Genomic DNA, 18,705 nt, shown 5'->3' with positions numbered 1-18,705 from the left:
TGAAATTAAAATGTTGGGATGACACCACCGAATGTCCTGATCAGTAGATATCCCCATGAGATCATTTGATTTTAATGTTTATCTGTCTTTACTGAAAGAATAAATAAGCTGCATCTGCTTTAAGCAGCTCTGTGATTTTAGTTTAACTTGTTACAGATTTGGGTTTCCAACGTTGTGTTTTTTCTTTTTCAGATAGCACCGTGTTACGAGACTTATTTATTGAAATAAATTTTCTGGAATGAAGTAGACAAGCAACATAGAAAAGGTGTAATTATTTATAAGTAATGACAGTTCATTTCTCTTTAGATGCATATTTGTTCTTTGTTATTAACCCAAAAAGTCTTTGGTGGAAGCAAAGAAACAAATACCTGTATTTGTATAGACCTAAAGTCTGCTGGAGGATAAATCATGCCATTCACCCGAGAGTTTTTCATACAAGTGAGCCTCGGTGTAAGTGGGCCAAGAGCAGAACATTTTGGTATTACAAATACATTTACAGCCATGACTTTTTATACTATAGAGTTTCTAAACTTTTAACTTCTTCTTCCAAAGGACTTACAAAAGTGAACAGTCGCATGTCACGAATTAAGAATACTATAGAATCTGTTTCAAAGGCAGTGTCTGGCACACACAGTGAACTGGTTTCACGGATAGCTCGATTAAAATCACACTCAGGTACTCTGGGAAAAGCAAATAAAAGTAATGCAGATGCAAATAACATCAGTGTAAATCTGGAAAATGATAAACAAGTCACAGATGCCAGAACGCAGGAGGATTGCAACAGAGGCTCCGCTGCAAAGAAACCCCCTTGTGCAAATGAAATCTCAGAGTCTATGTTAGTAAGCTCAAGTGGCACTTATGAAGATACTCCAGAAGATTCAGCGTCTACTAAACACCACCTTTTTCATATAAGCTGCTTTTCTACGAATTTTGGAGAGACTTACAGCTTTATAGCTGATCATATCAACTGGTACTTTAACAGTAAGTCTGTTATGGATCAAGAGAGAAAAAGGAATGCTTTATTACAGGACTCTAAAAGTGAAGAGAGGAATAAGCTTGATTCATCAGATAATGCTGTAATGAGTGAAGAAAAGAGAGTGGATTCAGCAGCTACTTCAGCTCCTGAAGCAGAGACTATGGGTACCGAAAAGGCAAATACTACTCTTCCAGTTTCCACTAAAAAGAGCATTGCAAACTTTCTTTCATATCCCAGTAACAGTGTACAAGCTTTTGTAGACAGTTACATTGGTGGGTTGGTTCCCAAGTTAAGATCTGATACAAAAGTTGTTTCACAAGAAAAGAGTAAACAGCCAGAACAAGAACTGTCTGAGAAGGATGAGGAGGACAAAGCAAAAGAGTCTAAGACTGCAGAAGAGAGGGAAAAGCATCTGTCCCTTCAGAGAGAAAAGGCAAGTCTTCGTTTCATATTACCTCTTTATATACAATTTCTGTGTGTATATAATGTAGTACGAGTGTATATATACACTATACACATGTGTATGCACCTATATGTAAACTTACATACACATATATACACACACATAAAAAAGTATATACCTATATATATCCTTACATATAAGTACATACACGTACATTTATTTATATGTACGTACATGTAGGTATATATAAATAAGTATATATGTATACACACATACAAACTATATAAACATACATAAAAGTTGTATGTACTTATATAAGTTATATTTAAACATATATACATATGTATACTTATATACTTACAAGTACATATATGTACTTATATACACATATACACATATATGTATAATGCATATGTATGTATATACACATATAAATGTATGTGTATATCCATATGTTTATATGTATACTTGTAAGTATATATGCATATGTATACATACTTATAAATACATAAATGTATATGTAAGTTTATGTGTAAAGTATATGTATATATACCCGTATTTAGTTCATATATATGTAGAGAGTACATAAATATAGATAGATCTAGTTGGGGGGGAGTGTTGTAGTTACAGGAATCTTACACTCCTTCATGGTCCAAATACTGTGATTTCAGAGTTGCCCTGAAAGTACATCTGAGTACGTGCTGACTTATGTTTGTTTGGTGTATTATTGCTGTGAGCTGCCTTTATTTATTTTGCTAGTAAACAAGGAATCAAAATGTTGCCTGTTTACGTTTAAGCAATGCTTACTTGGACCCTGTAGCAGATCTCTATTACAACATGCCATCAGTTACTTCTGAGAAGTCTTAAAATAACAGTTTGGAATAGTCTTGACAAATTTGACATATTTCTTAAAGTAGTTTTATGTTCTTTGTGTAACTTTCTCTTTTTTTAGATTATTGCAAGAGTGAGTATTGATAACAGGACTCGAGCCTTAGTTCAAGCCCTACGAAGATCTTCTAATCAAAGAGTCTGTATCAGCAGGGTTGAAGAACTGACCTATCATCTTCTAGAATTTCCGGAGAGCAGAGGAGTTGCAATTAAGGTGCAAATAGTCTTTATGCTTAGACAAAAAAAAAAAAAATCTGACAGACAGTTGACACAGAATAATATAAAACTTTATTCTGTGCTGTTGTGGGTTAGTCATATGTTTTATTTGTAGAGATTACAATGTGAATCTTTTTTTGTAGCTGTTTTTTAGCTGGTTCAAGCAGATTCATACACAAATCATCAGTAGTTTAGCTAAAGGCTCTTAAGATTGCAGTGTTTAATTTAGAAGCATGCAGCATTGTCATGTGGATAGGTAGTATAGCTTATTCTAGTGGTAGACAGAGGTCATACACTGTGTCCTCTGTCGCAACTGACCAGATGGGAATGGTACAGTTGATCTGCATATGCACAGCAGTCTTTATGCTTGCTTGCATGCTTCCTTTGAAGAGAGATGACGAGTAGAATATAACCATCAAATAAGTTCATGTAATCTACTCCTACTCATTCTCTTTCCTACAGTGAGAGGACAGGAGGTGGGTGGTAGACTATTCTATCATTAGAGCATTTGTCAATCTCATGTCTTTTTCCACAAGGTGTGACAGAGGTGTGACATAGATTGTAGAATTGCTGGAAAAGAGATTTTTGGGAATGGAGTGCAGGCCAGGTGATTCATCTGGGCAGGGTACAGGTTGGGCATCCACATGAATAATTTTAATTACTTTATTGTGAGAGAGTACATTCACTGCTTGGATTTTGATGATAAATCTGTATGTTTGTGATAATAATTGTACATTTAAAAAATACTCTGTGAGAAATAATTTTAATTTTTGTTTTAATATTAATGTACTTGGAAGGCATTTCCTGTTTGAAGCAGCGTGATACTTAGCAAAATCTGGGCTTTTAGCTGTACTTGGTGTGCTCTGTACTTGAGTTTGTATATGGCAAATATGACACTAAAGTCAATAAAACTAAACTGCTGGTAAATACAGCTTTTCTAGCTATTTGAAAGATTTACATTTTGCCTTAGTTGTTTAATTCTGATAGGTAGTTACTTTAGCAATGAGATGACATAAGATTGGAGTCCTTTCTTTCCCTTGTTAGAGAGATACGTAAATACAGATTTAAGGAAGTTTTCCTCCAAGTTTAACTAATATATTACTTTTATACTTGCCAAACTAGTAAATTTCAGCATGGATTCTTTTGGTATGAACATATCGTTAGAATGAAATGTCTTTGTATTTATCGATAGGAAAAATTAATCCCGTGCCTACTGCGACTGAGACAGGCAAATGATGAAAGTCTTCAGGCTGCTGTTAGAGAGACTTTAGCTATAATTGGATATACAGACCCTGTGAAAGGCTGGGGAATTCGAGTCCTCGCTATTGATGGAGGAGGAACAAGGTAAAACCTCTGGTTTTTTTAATATACGTAGCCTTTCTCATACTGTAAACAGAAATAAAATTTCTGTTTCTCTTTGATAAGCATATGCCCAAAGATGCAGTTTATGATTTACAGTTTGGTTACATTTGACTGTCCAAGTGATGGTTATTATTTTTGTATGTATTTGTGCTTAAAGTTCCATGCATTAGTTCCTATGACACTGAAATTACTTACCTGTTTAGAGTTAGCTACACACTTAAGTGCTTGGATTGGCTTTTTCTCCTTTTGGAAGTAAATTAAGTGGTGATTTGCATTAGTCTGCTCACTAGTCTAATCTCAAATATAAAATTGTTGTGAAATGCTAGAAGTACTTGTGTTGTCTTCTAGTTTTATGGAGGGTGACCTGCCTTAGCAGGTCTGGTCTCATATGAAAGAATGAATAGTCTAGGGCTGAAAGCTGTTCTATCCATGCTGTTGATTTTTATTTCTTCTTCAACTAATGTTGCGGGTTTTTTTCTTTAATTTATGCACCACACATCCTCAGTTATGTTGTGCTCTGGTTCTGCATGAATTTATATACCTAGCACAATTTGTGAAGAGTAATAGCAGAAGCCTGTTCATTAAATCTGAAGTCTGGTTTTACTAAAAGCTTGTATTTTAAGGTGTATTTGAAGAAATCCTTTTGCAAGATATTTACTGATTAACAAATCTGTATTGGTAGAAAGTGAAGTGTGAAGTCTTTAAAGAAATACAGTTTCAAGAACTTTTTGTTTCCCCATAGTATTTCTTTCCTTGCATCAAAATCAGTTGTCTTCAAGTAAGGAGTATGTGTATGTCACAACTTCAGCATTTGCATTTCCAAAAGTTCATGGCAAACCATGAAGATTTTACAAAGTAGAAGGGAGGATGCTTCACAGATAATGGCATAGATAATGGTATAAATGAAGTGGGTTAATTTTTCTGTTAGATTTCTAGGGGAGTGACATTATAAGACACCTTTATCTTTAGAAAGTGGTGTCTGCATCTGTAGCACTAAATGAAACAAGTCCAGAGAGTGAGCCTGAGTGCTGACTACTGGTTGTTGTGCCACTTAATTGGTTGTGGTCAACTGGTTATAGTTTTGGACTGGATTGACTACTGCTCTTCAACACAAGTCAGGACAGATTTGGAGGCAGCATGCAGGAGGTCCCATTCTCAGTGGAATGTGTTGGCAAGATGGTACTTGGTTTGGTGCTCCTTTTGTCACACACAGTTCTCTAGCTCTAGCCCAGCAGAGTTAGTGCCTCTGCATGTCAGACACTCTGTTTTATGCTATAGAAGCATAAGTCTAATGGTCTGGATTGCATATTTCCCATTCATTCAGACACGTTGAATTGAGACTAGAAAAACCAGAGACAGGAGACAGAAAACTGTGTCCCAGGGGGCATTATATAGCCTTGTTAAACCCAAACTTTAAGTGCTGTGTGGTGTGCATGCAGTTAAAATCTATGCTGAGTCTGCAGCCAGAGAAGGTGATCATCCCTGAGCCTTTGCTACAAGACAGTATGGCTGCAAAAGAATATGGCTGTAGCTGTTGAGTACTATTTTTGGTATGCCTGAGTATGTCATGAGTATTATTTTTGGTATGCCTGGGTACGCCATTTATATTTAGTACTCATAATTTCATTTTAATTGTGTTCTGCTACTCTTTCATTCCCTGAAATATTCAGGATTCTTACTGTTGTATTTACTGGGTTATAATTAGTTAAGCAAAGGTGGGCTTAATTAGACCTATGTAAGATAAAATTACCATTGTATGTGAAGGGAATTTTTGTGTTTCAGGGGTTTAGTTGCACTTCAGACTCTACGGAAACTAGAAGAACTAACTGGAAAGCCGGTTCATCAACTTTTTGACTACATTTGTGGTGTAAGCACAGGTAATTGTTAAGACACAAGTTGGAATTTGGCTATCAATATAGTAGAAGAAAAACTGAGAATAGATGCAGATTTTGCAGAACTTGTGGCTTTCTGACTTTGAGTGTAAACTGGGAAAGTACAGGTATGATTTCTGAAGTCTTTCTTTTTTGTTCTGATTAAGAACTTTGGATGACTCATGATACATTTGTAACTTTGTACTGATTTGTCATTTTTTCAATAAATGTGAAACCCTCATTTTGTACACAGATACAGATATCTTAGATGTTTGTAGGACTTCACAGACAGCTAAGGTAACGACACTCAGGGACTGATACTGGGCCAGTAGTGTTTCCTGTCTTAATGACCTGCACAGCAGGACAGAGTGTGCCTGTAGCAAGATCTTGGATGATCTAAATTAGAGGAAGTGGTTGGTATAAGAGATGCCCTCTGTTCAGGTTGGCCTGTGCAGGGTGGAGAAATTACTTGATGGGAACCACCTAAGGTTCAATAAAGCCATGTACAAAGCCCTCCATCTGAGGTGGGCTGACTGGCTAGAAACCAGCTTTGCAGGAAAAGATCTGGTCTTGTTGGAACAAGTTGAACACGAATCATCAGTTACACTTGCAGCAAAGAAAGCTGGCCACATACTGGCTTGTATGCACAAGAACATACCCAACAGATGAAGGGTCTCTGTTTGGCAACTATATGTCTAGTTTTGAGCTCCTCAGTAAACCCTTAATCTGTTGGGTATGTTCTTGTACATACCAAGTGAGTCTGGCAGAGTGCCAAGTATTTCAGGGGACTGGAGGTCATGATATAGAGGGGAGAGTGCAAAACCTGGGTTTATTCAGCCTGAAGAAGAGGAGGTTAAGGGGAGGCCTCACTGTTGTTTCAACTACTGGAAAAATACAGAGATGATGTAGCTAGACTCATCTTGAAGGTGCACAGTGCTAGGAGAAAAGCCAACAGACAGGTTTAAATGTGGGAAGTTGCAATTAGGTATAAGGAATCATGCTTTCCTTACAAGGATGGTTAGACACTGGAAGGAGTTGCCTGCACAGGCTGTGGAATCTCCATCCCTGGAGATACTCAAAACTTGACCTAACAAGTCCTGAGTTACCTGTTCTATTTGAACCTGTTTGAACAGGACATTGGACTAGATGACCTCCACTGATCCCTCCCAGCCTTAATTACTCTTGTGACTCAGTAAGTTACTCCTCCCTAGAAAGTAGGAAACTCTAAAGCATGTTTCTTTTTAAAAGACAGTCATCTCTTTCAGAAACAATGTTAGAGCAGTAACAGCATAATGTTGATTTCTAACATGAGATATGGTGTAGTTCAATAGCTCAGTTTCCTTCAGGAACCCACCTTCTTCAGGTTTTTTGCACAATAATACTTCTCTTCCATCCAGTTTAATTCATAGATAACATTGAATGTAGATCACCATGAGTAGATAAAATGTTGGTGTTTCCAGAGGTTTGCTTAACAGTCTCAAAATAGTAAAGAAGAGGAGAATGTTTAGGTCTGCTAGACAGAAGTTGTTTGAAGGGAGAATATAGTTCCCTGCTTTACATTTTTAATAGTCTTTGAGAAAAATACTTTGTTAATTTAGAAGTGGTTGTTTCTTTGGAAGGTAGTGTCACTATAAAACACTTCTCTAATGTCTCTTTTGATCATAATAAAGTTTAATTTTATCTTTGATAGAGAGGCCTGGTGTTCTTAATTTGATCCCACTAGTCTGGTTAGAACTAACTTAATTCTTCACCAGATTTTGGGGTTTGTAACTGCTAGTAAGTGCTTAATGTGTTCTTTTAAGCTTTGTTTACACTATCGAACTTTTGTCTGCAGTAGTCCAGCTTGAAATAGTGGGTGACAAGACATGGCTGGGAGAGGTTGTACGTATCTGTCAGTGTGTGCTAGCAGTGTACTTTACCATTTCAGTTTGTGTTCAGTTTGCGGGACCTTGCACCTGGATGAATTGTGGTTCAGAAGACTGATGTATCAAATGATAGGAAGGATGCCTCTTGTCCATTATGATTCTCTTTTTTTCTGCTGTGCTTTTCATATCTCTTAATATAATTTAGGTGTTGTGCCTTTGAGGTTTAGCAATAATCAGTTTGCTGTGAATTCAGCCTCACAGGGTCTGTCTTTGTAGTTAGCTTCCCTGTACTTCTTTTCACTGGTCCTCATAAGGTGTAAATGCAGGGTGTCATGGAGGAAGATCACTGTAATGATAGTGTAATGGGCCCAGCATACTTAGGTCATTTGCCTATTGCTGAGCACAGTATTTGGGCTTGGAAACACCAGAAAATCTGCAAGCACATACAATACAGTGATGGCCACTGAAGTTTTTTTTTTAATGGGGAACTAGGTTAATGTAAATTCGGTACTGAATTTGTGCCTGTTCTGTGCAAAAATCCAAAGATGAAAACAAGGCAGTTAAGAGGAGGAAGTGCCATTGCCCCATGAACTGAGCTACCAGGAGTTCTATAAGTGAGGGTGATTATCACTCCTCTAACATGTGACATGGCTTTCATAGATGCACAGAGCACTTAACCCATTGAGGACAACTTATCTGCAGTTAATGCTGCAGATGTGGCTTGTAAGTTCTTTTCACTGCTCATGCAGTCTCCCAGTATATCAAAAGTACTTCTCAGTAGTGGTGCACTTATAAAATGCTCCCTGTGACTGAATTAAAACATCAAAAGTATGTGATCAAGCAAAGTGGATGCTGCCACACTTTCAAATGTGCTGGCCTGCTCCAAGAATTTTAGAAATACAGTTTTTCCTAAATTTCCTATATTGAGCTAATAATTAGTGACATTCAGATGCATCATATGAGGGATTTGATCATGGAAATACTGTGATCAAAGATTATCTAAGCATATTGTTTTCCAGTGCATTTTACTGCAAAGACATCTGAATTATACTGATCTCTTTGATCATCAGTTTTGGATGTATGTGAAGTTTGCATAAAGACTTCACATAAGGATATTCTCTGAAATTATTCCTCCGAAGTTGTTAAGAACAGCATAGAGCTAGTGGCTTCAGGGGTGTGCAGATGAGGAGCCTCCTTAAAAAAAGCTGGCATCCCTCTGTGTTGATGGGTTGTTTTGCCTGTGATGTCTTCCCAGTTTTGAAATACATTTTGGAAACCTTTCTGATGGGAGAAGTATTTTTTTCAAAAGAACTCATGGATAAGTCAAGTCATGGTGTTACAGAGCTGGAAGCATCCTTAGGAAGTTACCTCATTTCCCATTGGAAGGATCAGCTGTGTGTGTGTTTCACTATTGGCAATTTTCTAGCATTTTTGAATCATGTCAGATGTCTTCAGAAAATCTGTGCTTTGCTGACTTTACATTTGATGAAAAAAAATCCAAATGTCTAATGTGGATCTTCCTGTTGCAGTTCAGATTTGTTTCCTCTTGTCCTCACTCCCCAGGAACATAGGTAACATATTCTTTTATCTTTGCAGCAGCCTTCTGTGCATTTAAAGGCTTTTGTCATAGTCTGTTTATTCAGGTTTTCCTTACAGACTGATTTCCTTGACCCGTGATTGTTTCGGGGGGACTTTTTTCTGTGGTGTTTCTTGTGGTTAGTTGGTCCACGTCTTTTTTGAAGAACATCATTCAGGTCCAGATATGGCACTTCAGCTGAAGTCTTACTAGTATTTAATAAGGAAGGAATACTTCTGTCTTTCAGGTTATATTCTTGCCAATCTTGTGTCTTACTAGCCAACTGTATCCCGGTGTTCTTCAAGATATGCTCCTTAGCCTCCCAGGCTTTATTTAGGTATTTTTTTCCCCCTGAAGTGTTGGCTGTCAAGGCTGAGATGGTAGTGGGAGTGTAGGAGTCTGTGATATAGAGCAGGATGTGATGGAAGCATCAGAAACTTTTTTCACTGGACCATCTGATATAGTGCAGGTTCTGGTTTTGATTTGGGCCTTACTCTCCTGTGACTGCCTTGTTACCATCCAGCAGGTTTCAGCAAAGCCCTTTGATGTGTACCTTGACTCTGGTATTATCTACTGCCACTTGCATGCTGATGCAGACTGCAGTTTTTGGTGGTGTTTCTTAAGAGATGAAGTGAAAATGAGTTTTCATTTGGTAAGAATTTTGGCTCTTTGTCTTTAAAACCGTTCACCGAAATAGCAGATGCATGATATTGTAGAATTGGTTCTGGAGAGTTAAGAGGAAAAGAAGGTAGCAGAGATTTTGCATGGCTTAGAAAAATGGTGTTTCTCTGTTGCTAGATTTTTAGTCTGTGTTGAATACAGGGATTTGGTGATTTGACAGTTGAGTAAGTTTCTCTTGATGAAACTTTAATGTGTCAAGTATGCCCAGGTTATGTTACACGTGTGCTACATTTTAAAAAATTGAGACCCCCAATCCACTGACACTCAGCTATCATGGTGGTGGGGTTTGTGAGAGCAAAAGAAACTTGTAAGTTATGTTTCCTTTAAAGCCAGCTGTAACTTTATTTCTGTAGTTCTTTCTGTATATGTGTTTTATTCTTACTCTATTTCAAGAATTTACTCCTATTTCATTTTATTCAAACCTATTGCATTCATTTCCAAATTGGAAGAATCAGTGTGTCCTAATTGTTCCTAATGCTTAATGACATGTTCTTACAGTACTGCACAAGTAGATTTAAAGGTTGTATATGTCCCTTTCAGTTTAATATTTCTAAGAATTGTAGTGATGCATTAATTGTATTTTTCCACAGTCTTTTTAATGGTATTCTGCAACCGTGCTTTTTGGATACTGTTGTTTTGTTCCTACAAGGGTGGGTCGTAATTTTTTTAGACACACACTAGATGGCAGTATGTATGAATGACTAATAATAAATGGTTGCAACCAGATGTATTCCAAACTAGTCAGAACTCCCTTCTTTTTCAGAATTTTTTTCTTTACTGACTCAGTTTGCCGGATAGTTCCAAATACATTTTTAATACCACAGCATAGATTTCTCTTACTCATTTATCTTTCCTAATAAAGCAGTGGGTTTAGTTTGCTTTCTGCCATATACTGGTTTGCAGGGATGAAACCTGCAAAATGAAATAATCTCATTTTGCAATTTAGTTCTGTTTTGAAAGTAGACTCTTCCTATCTTGTATATGTCCTTTTAAAACGTACTCAGTTTAAAACCATTACTTTAAAACAATTTCTGAACTTTGAATAGGAATTTAGTGATATAAATGTCAATTAATCTTTCCTTTTCAAGACATATTCTGCTAATCTATGAACTACATTAAATGGTAATCCATCTTTATAATCTTACTTCAGGCTATATTTTACATTTCAAAATATTTCTTTTTCAGGAGCTATATTAGCTTTTATGTTGGGGTTATTCCATATCCCTCTGGATGATTGTGAAGAACTGTATCACAAATTAGGATCAGATGTTTTTAAACAGAATGTCATTGTTGGAACAGTCAAAATGGGTTGGAGCCATGCCTTTTATGACAGTGATATATGGGAAAAAATGCTCAAGTAAGTAGAAAATGATCAGATGAAAAATAATTAGTATAAAGCCTGAGAGCCTTTGGTTTTGTTGTTGTTTCACTGGTAAGCAAATTCTAAAAACAACTAGAAGGGATTAGCATATACTCTCATTCTTTTGAAATAGCTGTTTTCATATTTACCAGAATATTGAAAGCCTTTAATGTAACGATTTCTGTTTCTGGGGAATAAAGTGCACTGATTTCTGATTATATTCCTGAATGCTTGCCAGCTCTGCTTGATCTGACTCATTATAGGTCTGCTACAAATTTTACTATCCACCTGCTGTGCCTTTTTTCTTATAGGAGACATGGTGAGCAATGAAATAATGTGATGTAGTAGGGATTTTTAATCTTAGCTGCTATATTGAGGGGTTTTGCCTACTGCCCCTTTCTTTCAAATAAGCTGTAAGGATTGCAATTAAAAAAATACCCTCTGTGTCAGAGTTGCCAGTGAAATGGCATTTGTTCATAGATACGTATACAAATGCATTAATGGCTATTTGGGAGAAGTTACTGGAAGAAATTATTACGCTACAAGTTTTATTATTTAGTTTTATTTATCTGTTATTGATAGTTCTGTTTATAATTTTTAGCAAACTAATGTCATAGTTTCCCAAATGGTGTAAGCAGGCATTGCTACTGAAAGAACTGAAACAACCTTTTCTGAGAGCAAATGTAAAACAGTGAAAAATTTCTTTGGATAAGTAATGACAAGTTCCTTTGGGAACATGATTATTGTGTTTTATGGGATTGAAAGTGTTTTTTTCTGAACATTATAGTGGGAATACCTGTTCTGCCTGAGTTTTAAGCATCTCATGTTGCTGAAGTAGAGAGAGGCTTCCAAGAACTTCTCTGTGCTCTTGCATATTTTCAGAAATAAATGCATTTATCAAATTAATATCATGAGGTTTTTCTTCTCATATACCTGGAGTTCCTCTTCTTTTAGAAAATATTTTTCTCTGCCTTCCCTCTTTTCCTTCCCTGCCCAACTAAAAGAAGTCTTGTGAAAATCAGAATTACCTCATGTGAAAGTATTTTACATGCCTTTAAAATGTTAATATTCTTTCCAACTACATGTAACACGTGAGGGAGATAAAGCACTTCTGTGCAATTGACAGAAACCACGCAATTATTGTATTATTCATAGATTAAATTAAAAATTAAGTTTACTGATCAACTAATGACTTTTTGTTGACCTAATTCTGTGGTGTTTAAGGGAGATGCTGTGCCTACACAACATTTTATTGAAACACTGTGGATTCCTCCAGACTTCCTTGGGGTGTGGAAGCCTAGAACTAAGGGAATTGAAAGGTTATATAGTATCTCTTTATGGCAGTGAGAAGGTCAGGTCTGGCTTTCAATTACTGTGTGGAAAAAATGCTTTATGTTCTATTTTAAATTTAAAAGCCTTGCGCTGGTTGAGTTTTTGTTGTTTAAATGGTAGTGGACTTGTCAGTCTTGCTTGAAATAGAGAGTATCTGTTTACAATATACAGGCAAGCAATATACATTTAGACCTACCGTGATATTGATGGTATTACTTTCTGTCAGAAAGTATTCTTATTTAAAATAATTAAACTAATGTTGCATTAGGCTAATGTTGTGTGCATTCATGAGGCATATTATAAATTCCATTTCAGAAAATTGCAACTAATTGCAATTAACTAAATCTAACTAAAATTTTGGTTAATTAACTTCTTATCCTCAGTGCTCTAGGGAACTGGTTTTGTCTTGCATATATGTTTATTTTAACTCTTCTTATGTATTCCTTGAATTACAATTTGACAACTGGTTTTAATCAGTTACTTTTATTATTTTGTGCAGAAAATTATACTTACCATACATCAGTCTATGTAATGCTTTATTCAGTTTCACCTGTAAGAGGAACCTGTTTTATAGTTCCAAGTTTTCTGTTTTCTTTCAACTGTTGTTTACGTACACAATTTTTTTCTTTCATACTGTCTTGAGAAGCTACTGGAGAAATTTGGTGAGCAGCTAGGGATTTTCACAAGCTAACTAAAATCACATACTGGGAATTTTTAATCTTGAGAAGCAGTCAACAACAGTATAAAGGGTAGGGTAAAAGTTAAATGTTCTGTGTTGATAGTGGATAATTCATATGTTTGGGAATACAAGTAATAATACTGCAAACCAGTATTTGTTACACAAATTGTATAAATTGCAACTGCTCTCCAGTAGCTAGACAGACAACACATGCTGTACCAGTTAGTCACTCCAGACATACTTAAGAGATTTTGCAGCGTTATCAGTGAGATGTTCTGTATCCTTATGGAACATGCAATAATAGTTTCTCGTGTAGGTTTGGTAAAGATGTTGTAGTTTCCTGGTAGTTTTGTTCTTGTTGTTAGAAAGTGGTAAAAGTTACAATTTTGAATGGAATGCTCTTTCTCCAGACTGTTTGCACCCTGGCTGTAGCCCATTAGAATGTTTCTTTAAGCATATGCTTGGCAATATGTTTGTCATAGCATTATTGAAATAAGCGTTGCAATATTAGTGACTTGAAGCAGTGAAAGAGCAACATTTGTAAAGGAGACTTTGTTGTTTGGGTATGACAGTCTAGAGGACATAGGTCACACAGACACAAACAAAGCAGATAAATGGGAAAATAGGATAGCAGGTGAGCTTATGTGTAAAGTCATAACCCATAAGTAGAAAAATGTAAAGTCCTTACAGGATGTAAACTAATAACAAAAGTGATTTGGGTGTTGTCATGGACAGTTTAATGAAACATTTGTATGCTTGTGGTGAAACAAGATGATTCAGTGTGTCGTGGTTGGGATTGAAAATCCAGAAAATATTATAATGCCATTATATGAATCCATAGCACAGTTTCATTTAAAATACTATCTACAGTCCCGGTTACCCTGTTTTACAGAATGTTTCTGTTGCAAGATTGGTAAAAAATAGCCAATGACCTAAAGACAGCTCATATGAAGGGATTAGAACTCTTTATTGTTAAAAAAAAGCAAACAAAGCAGTAATTTGAGATAGTAAGAGATCTTGAGAGTTACTGTTCTCAGCTTTTCCTCAAGAACATGGGACTATTCAATAAAATTAAATCTAGGAGACTTTTTCTTTTAAAACAGTATGTTAATAAACTCTGGAATTAATTGAGTTGTGACTTCAGTAAAGAAAATAATTGAACAGTGGTGCTTGACAAAGACATTTATATAATATGCAACTAAACTAAAATAAATTTGGAGGTGATATTAGACTTTTTTCTTTAGACCTTAATGTCTAAAGTTGCATAGTAGTTCAGGGATTTCTTGTATCTACTCTGAAACATCAATTCCTGGCCTTCATATGGAACAAGATGTGAGAAAATAATTATTCAGTCTGATGATCCCTATAATTAAGCAGTGGATATTGCTTATGCAGTTTTTTAATCTTTGCATTCAGGGTGTGGGAAAAAATACCTAATGCAGATATTTAGAAAGAAGTAGGTAAAAATTATGCAAATCAGTAGATGTTTCATATTTTCATATCTCACCTGTGTCAGTCTCATCTGTTATTTCTGTATTTTCCTACTTTGTGGTTTTGTGTGCCTTCGTCTCCTCCTGTAATCAATTAGTGAGTGCAGATGGCACTCCTCCCCTTCTGGTTGGTGACTGTGAGAGTGGAATTAATGCATTTATTGGAAAAAATAAACCAGCACTATTGATGTAAGAATTGTATCAGCAGCAGTCTTTGATCCTAGGAGGAGAAGCTGTCTCCCTTCATTCCTTCCTCTTAAGGACTCATGCACAGTTATCCTTCAGAAAGAGGTATCCACTAGTGGAAGAATGAATTGTCCTGCTTCCAAATACAGTTTACTGCCTACATTGAGGACTACTGCTGTCGTAGCATTTAAAGCTTCTTTTTTCTTGTGACCTGACTAGATTGATAATGGGTGTTGGTTTTTAACAGTGGAAGCACTACTACCTACTGTTTCATAATAGTGAGAGCTATAGATGGGTGATCTCTGAACAAGAACACATGGAATCACCTTACTTTTTTACTGATTTTATTTTGATTATTAATTATTTTTATTATTTTAATAATGATGCTTTTTTAGCATGGCGGTACTGAAAAACGTTTTGGCAGAGTAAGGTAGACACACCACCCATGTTTGTGTGGACTGTGCTCAGGCAGAGGAAGAAAACTTGCTCATGTAAATGAAAGTCTGTTTGGAATTGTCATGGATGAGCACCCACTCTGTAGAGTTTTACAGCTTTACTGTAAGCAAATCCAAGTTGAAATAGACACTGATATGATATTATTGGTTAGTATGCTGATATCCTTCAGTCTCCTGCACTGTGCAGGAGGGCTGCTTTCTAGAAGGTAGTTAGAATATTGACCCTAATTATGATGTGATGTTAAATAACAGTGCTGATCATTTCACTGTCAGATTTATAAAAAAGTATGCATGTGAAAAAATTCCACCTCAAAAAGGGATGTTAAATGCATATGGAATTACTGTTGTGGAAGATTATATGAAAATGTTTTCACTCTCTTCTAAATCATGTAATCGTGTGTCTTTGCTTTTGTTTTCATAACAGTTCAGGAGAGTAATTTTAATTACTATAAAAGCACTTAATAAAGGTGTTGATTTTTTTGATTCTTAAGTGTAGCAAAGTACTTCATTTTCCTCTCACAAAATAGTTCAGTAATCCTGATGATTTATGGTTAAGTTGTGGTGAAGGGAGTAACTGAATCAAGACCTCATTCACTCTTCAGATTTATTTCCAACAGCCCAGAAGGTTTGAAATATTGGTCCATTGAAGTCAACCATAGAAATTCAGTTATTAAAGTGAAATACAAGCCTTGCTTCTTTTAAATGCAAAGTTCTCAGAAGAATGGTAGAAACGTATGTCTCTTGTTTGTGCTGAACTGATGCAACACTTTCAATTTTTTTACACTTACTTGTAGAGAAAAAATGGGCTCAAATCTTATGATTGAAACTGCAAGAAATTCAAAATGTCCGAAGGTAAGTACAGTTTTCTGAGGTGAATACTAATTGTGTGTTTCACAAGTACTGTTGATTAATGAGTAAGAGGAGTATCCGTAGAAGAATACTGGCTAAACACTCAATGTTGATAAGCTCTTCAAGCTTCCATATGAGATAATCCATGCTTTTAAAGGATAAAAATGCATTGGATTCTTAAACTTCTGCAGCAATTTCTAATATTTTTAAAAATTCAGTACTTTAAAATATGTTTCAGAGATGTTAAAAGGCTTATAAGCAGGGTAGTACTAGGTCAACTTCTTGAAGTTGTGCAAAGTTGGTTTTTTTTTTCATGTAAGAGAATTCCAGCATCTGGCAATTCTGTCATGTCAGCTGTGATTGTGTTACTGTGTAGTGAGAGAACAGGGTTCCTCCTAACTTTCAGCTGAATTACCAGGTTTTCTCCAGTCACATTCATAGGCCCGGAGATTTCTACTCTTCCTGTATGATGTGAAGGGCATCATTTAATTGGAGGGGTGTTGTATACAGCAGCAGCAGAGAGTGAAAGATAAGAAAGAAAGCACAGGTATTGGCGGGGGGGGGATTAGGGTATGAAGAAAGAAGAGAAATAAAATAGCATGTATTTCAGAACAATCTGTAATTAACAGGTGTTTCGGTGTCATAGCACTATGTTCAGTACATCACTGTTAAATGGAAAATGGTCACATTTTTCTAAACATGGAAACATGTGCTTGACACTGCATTCCTAGTCCATGTCTAAAACAAGGACATGAAAAGCCTGGAGTGGTATGTTGCTTTCTGAGACAAAAGCTATCCTACGTTGATCTTTGAACCAGGATCTTTGGCTTTCTTCCATGTTCTTCAGTAATAAAATACGAATATAAATAGAGTTGAAACTAACTATTCCCAGTAATTGCTTTGTAGTGCTGGCAGTGGTGGCACTCTTTACAAGGCACAGCAAAATCAAAATAAAACATGCAGTTGTGTGCTCTGCTGCTGTTATATTTATGGCAAGATGGAATTTTCCAGAAGGTGCTCAGCACTTTACAAGTTAGACCGCATCATGAAGTGGAAGCATGTATGGGTATTACCAAAAATAAATTCAACCATCAGTTTGATAAGTTTTCCATTAAATTTTCCGAAGTTTTTTTTCTTACTGCTTCTAGCAGTGCTTAGAACCAAAGCTTCCCTTTGACAAAAGCAGGAAACTTTTCCTCCATCAAATTATGGAGTATGAATTATGCATGTGTTTTGCTTCTGCATTGTTATACAGAAGGTATACTTTTCTGTAAGGATGGACGTACTGTGAATTAAATTATTTGACTTATGTAGCTGAAGAATGGAAATGAATACAGTGATATCACAGTGCCAGCTGTTAGTGCTGTTGAGTAATGTTTCACAAAAACACCCTACTCTATAGAACAGTAAACAAAATGGAATTGAACACCCACTTGACTGCTAAGGAGTATTGTTCTGACAGTGCCAGCCAGGCTGGGTGCATCATCACTAGTTTTGTTCTATGGAAATTACCATTTTGGCTTTTCACTTAGATTTACATATGTGACTTTTGTTAATAACATTTCAGCATCCTTAGAAAAAACCTTGAAGGATTTATGTTTGAATCTTTTTTTTTCCTTTAGGAGAAATTCTTCCTGTAATCCTTTAACTCAGGTTGCAATGTTAGGTAATCATTTTCTTGGAAAAGGAAATTGACGTTTCTACCACTTGTATTTAATGCCATTGTCGCATTGCTGCTTTTGAGAATGAACTATTAATAAAGGCAACATATTTTTAAAACATATAGATGACACCAACTTTTTGGTTCAATATCAGTGGGTAGATATTGGTAGAAACAGAATAACCAGTGGAAACAATTAATTTCAGGTTAAAAATAGGAGTTTCTTTAGGGAGTTTCGGGGGGTTTGTTTTGTGGTTTGTTTGGGGTTTTTTTAACTTTCACTTTTTAAAATTTAGGCATTATAAAAAAGTAAATAACAAACTGATTAAGATTCCAGAGACACATTTAAACTATAAATTGAATTTCATTTGTGGGAGGCTGTCGTTCTCATATTATTGTTACCATTATCATTATATATAACTATTTTTGTTCCTCCTAACTCACTAGGTTGCTGCAGTAAGCACCATTGTAAACAGAGGAACACCACTGAAAGCATTTGTTTTTAGAAACTACAATCACTTTCCTGGTGTTAAGTCTCATTATATTGGAGGCTGTCAGTATAAATTGTGGCAGGCCATTAGAGCATCATCTGCTGCACCAGGTTACTTTCAGGAATATGTTTTGGGCAACGATCTTCATCAGGTAAGTTAAAATCTTCTTTAGTAAATATGTTCCAGTCAATATTACACCTGAGAAAAAACTTGTCCGAATTTTTGAATCAGAACTAAGCCAAATAAGTTGGTAGCAGAAGGGAAATATAAGATGGATAGGGGTAAGAAAGGAAATTTTTAGCATATATAACCCTTACAGAACTAGAAAGGGTATAGGCTTAAAAATTTTACTCTTAAAAAACTTA

The 18,705-nt window shown here is 35.9% G+C and overlaps 1 protein-coding gene across 6 annotated transcripts in view; it reads left to right on the top strand.

Moving 5' to 3' along the window:
* PNPLA8 (patatin like domain 8, phospholipase A2) overlaps positions 1–18,705 on the top strand; it is a 39,430-nt gene that overhangs the window by 1,088 nt on the left and 19,637 nt on the right. For 3 of the 6 annotated variants that reach the window (XM_074903097.1, XM_074903098.1, XM_074903096.1), the window contains exons 2-8: positions 193–1,409; positions 2,332–2,481; positions 3,676–3,827; positions 5,628–5,722; positions 11,024–11,195; positions 16,135–16,192; positions 18,297–18,491. In XM_074903097.1, the coding sequence (XP_074759198.1) occupies positions 285–1,409; positions 2,332–2,481; positions 3,676–3,827; positions 5,628–5,722; positions 11,024–11,195; positions 16,135–16,192; positions 18,297–18,491 (1,947 nt within the window). In that variant the 5' untranslated portion in view covers positions 193–284. The remainder of the gene's footprint in view (positions 1–192; positions 1,410–2,331; positions 2,482–3,675; positions 3,828–5,627; positions 5,723–11,023; positions 11,196–16,134; positions 16,193–18,296; positions 18,492–18,705) is intronic. The other 3 variants (XM_074903099.1, XM_074903100.1, XM_074903101.1) reach the window with 2 other exon arrangements.

Source organism: Athene noctua, chromosome 3, assembly GCF_965140245.1.
Source record: "Athene noctua chromosome 3, bAthNoc1.hap1.1, whole genome shotgun sequence".
NCBI lineage: Eukaryota > Metazoa > Chordata > Aves > Strigiformes > Strigidae > Athene > Athene noctua.
This window is presented reverse-complemented; position numbering and strand designations above follow the sequence as displayed.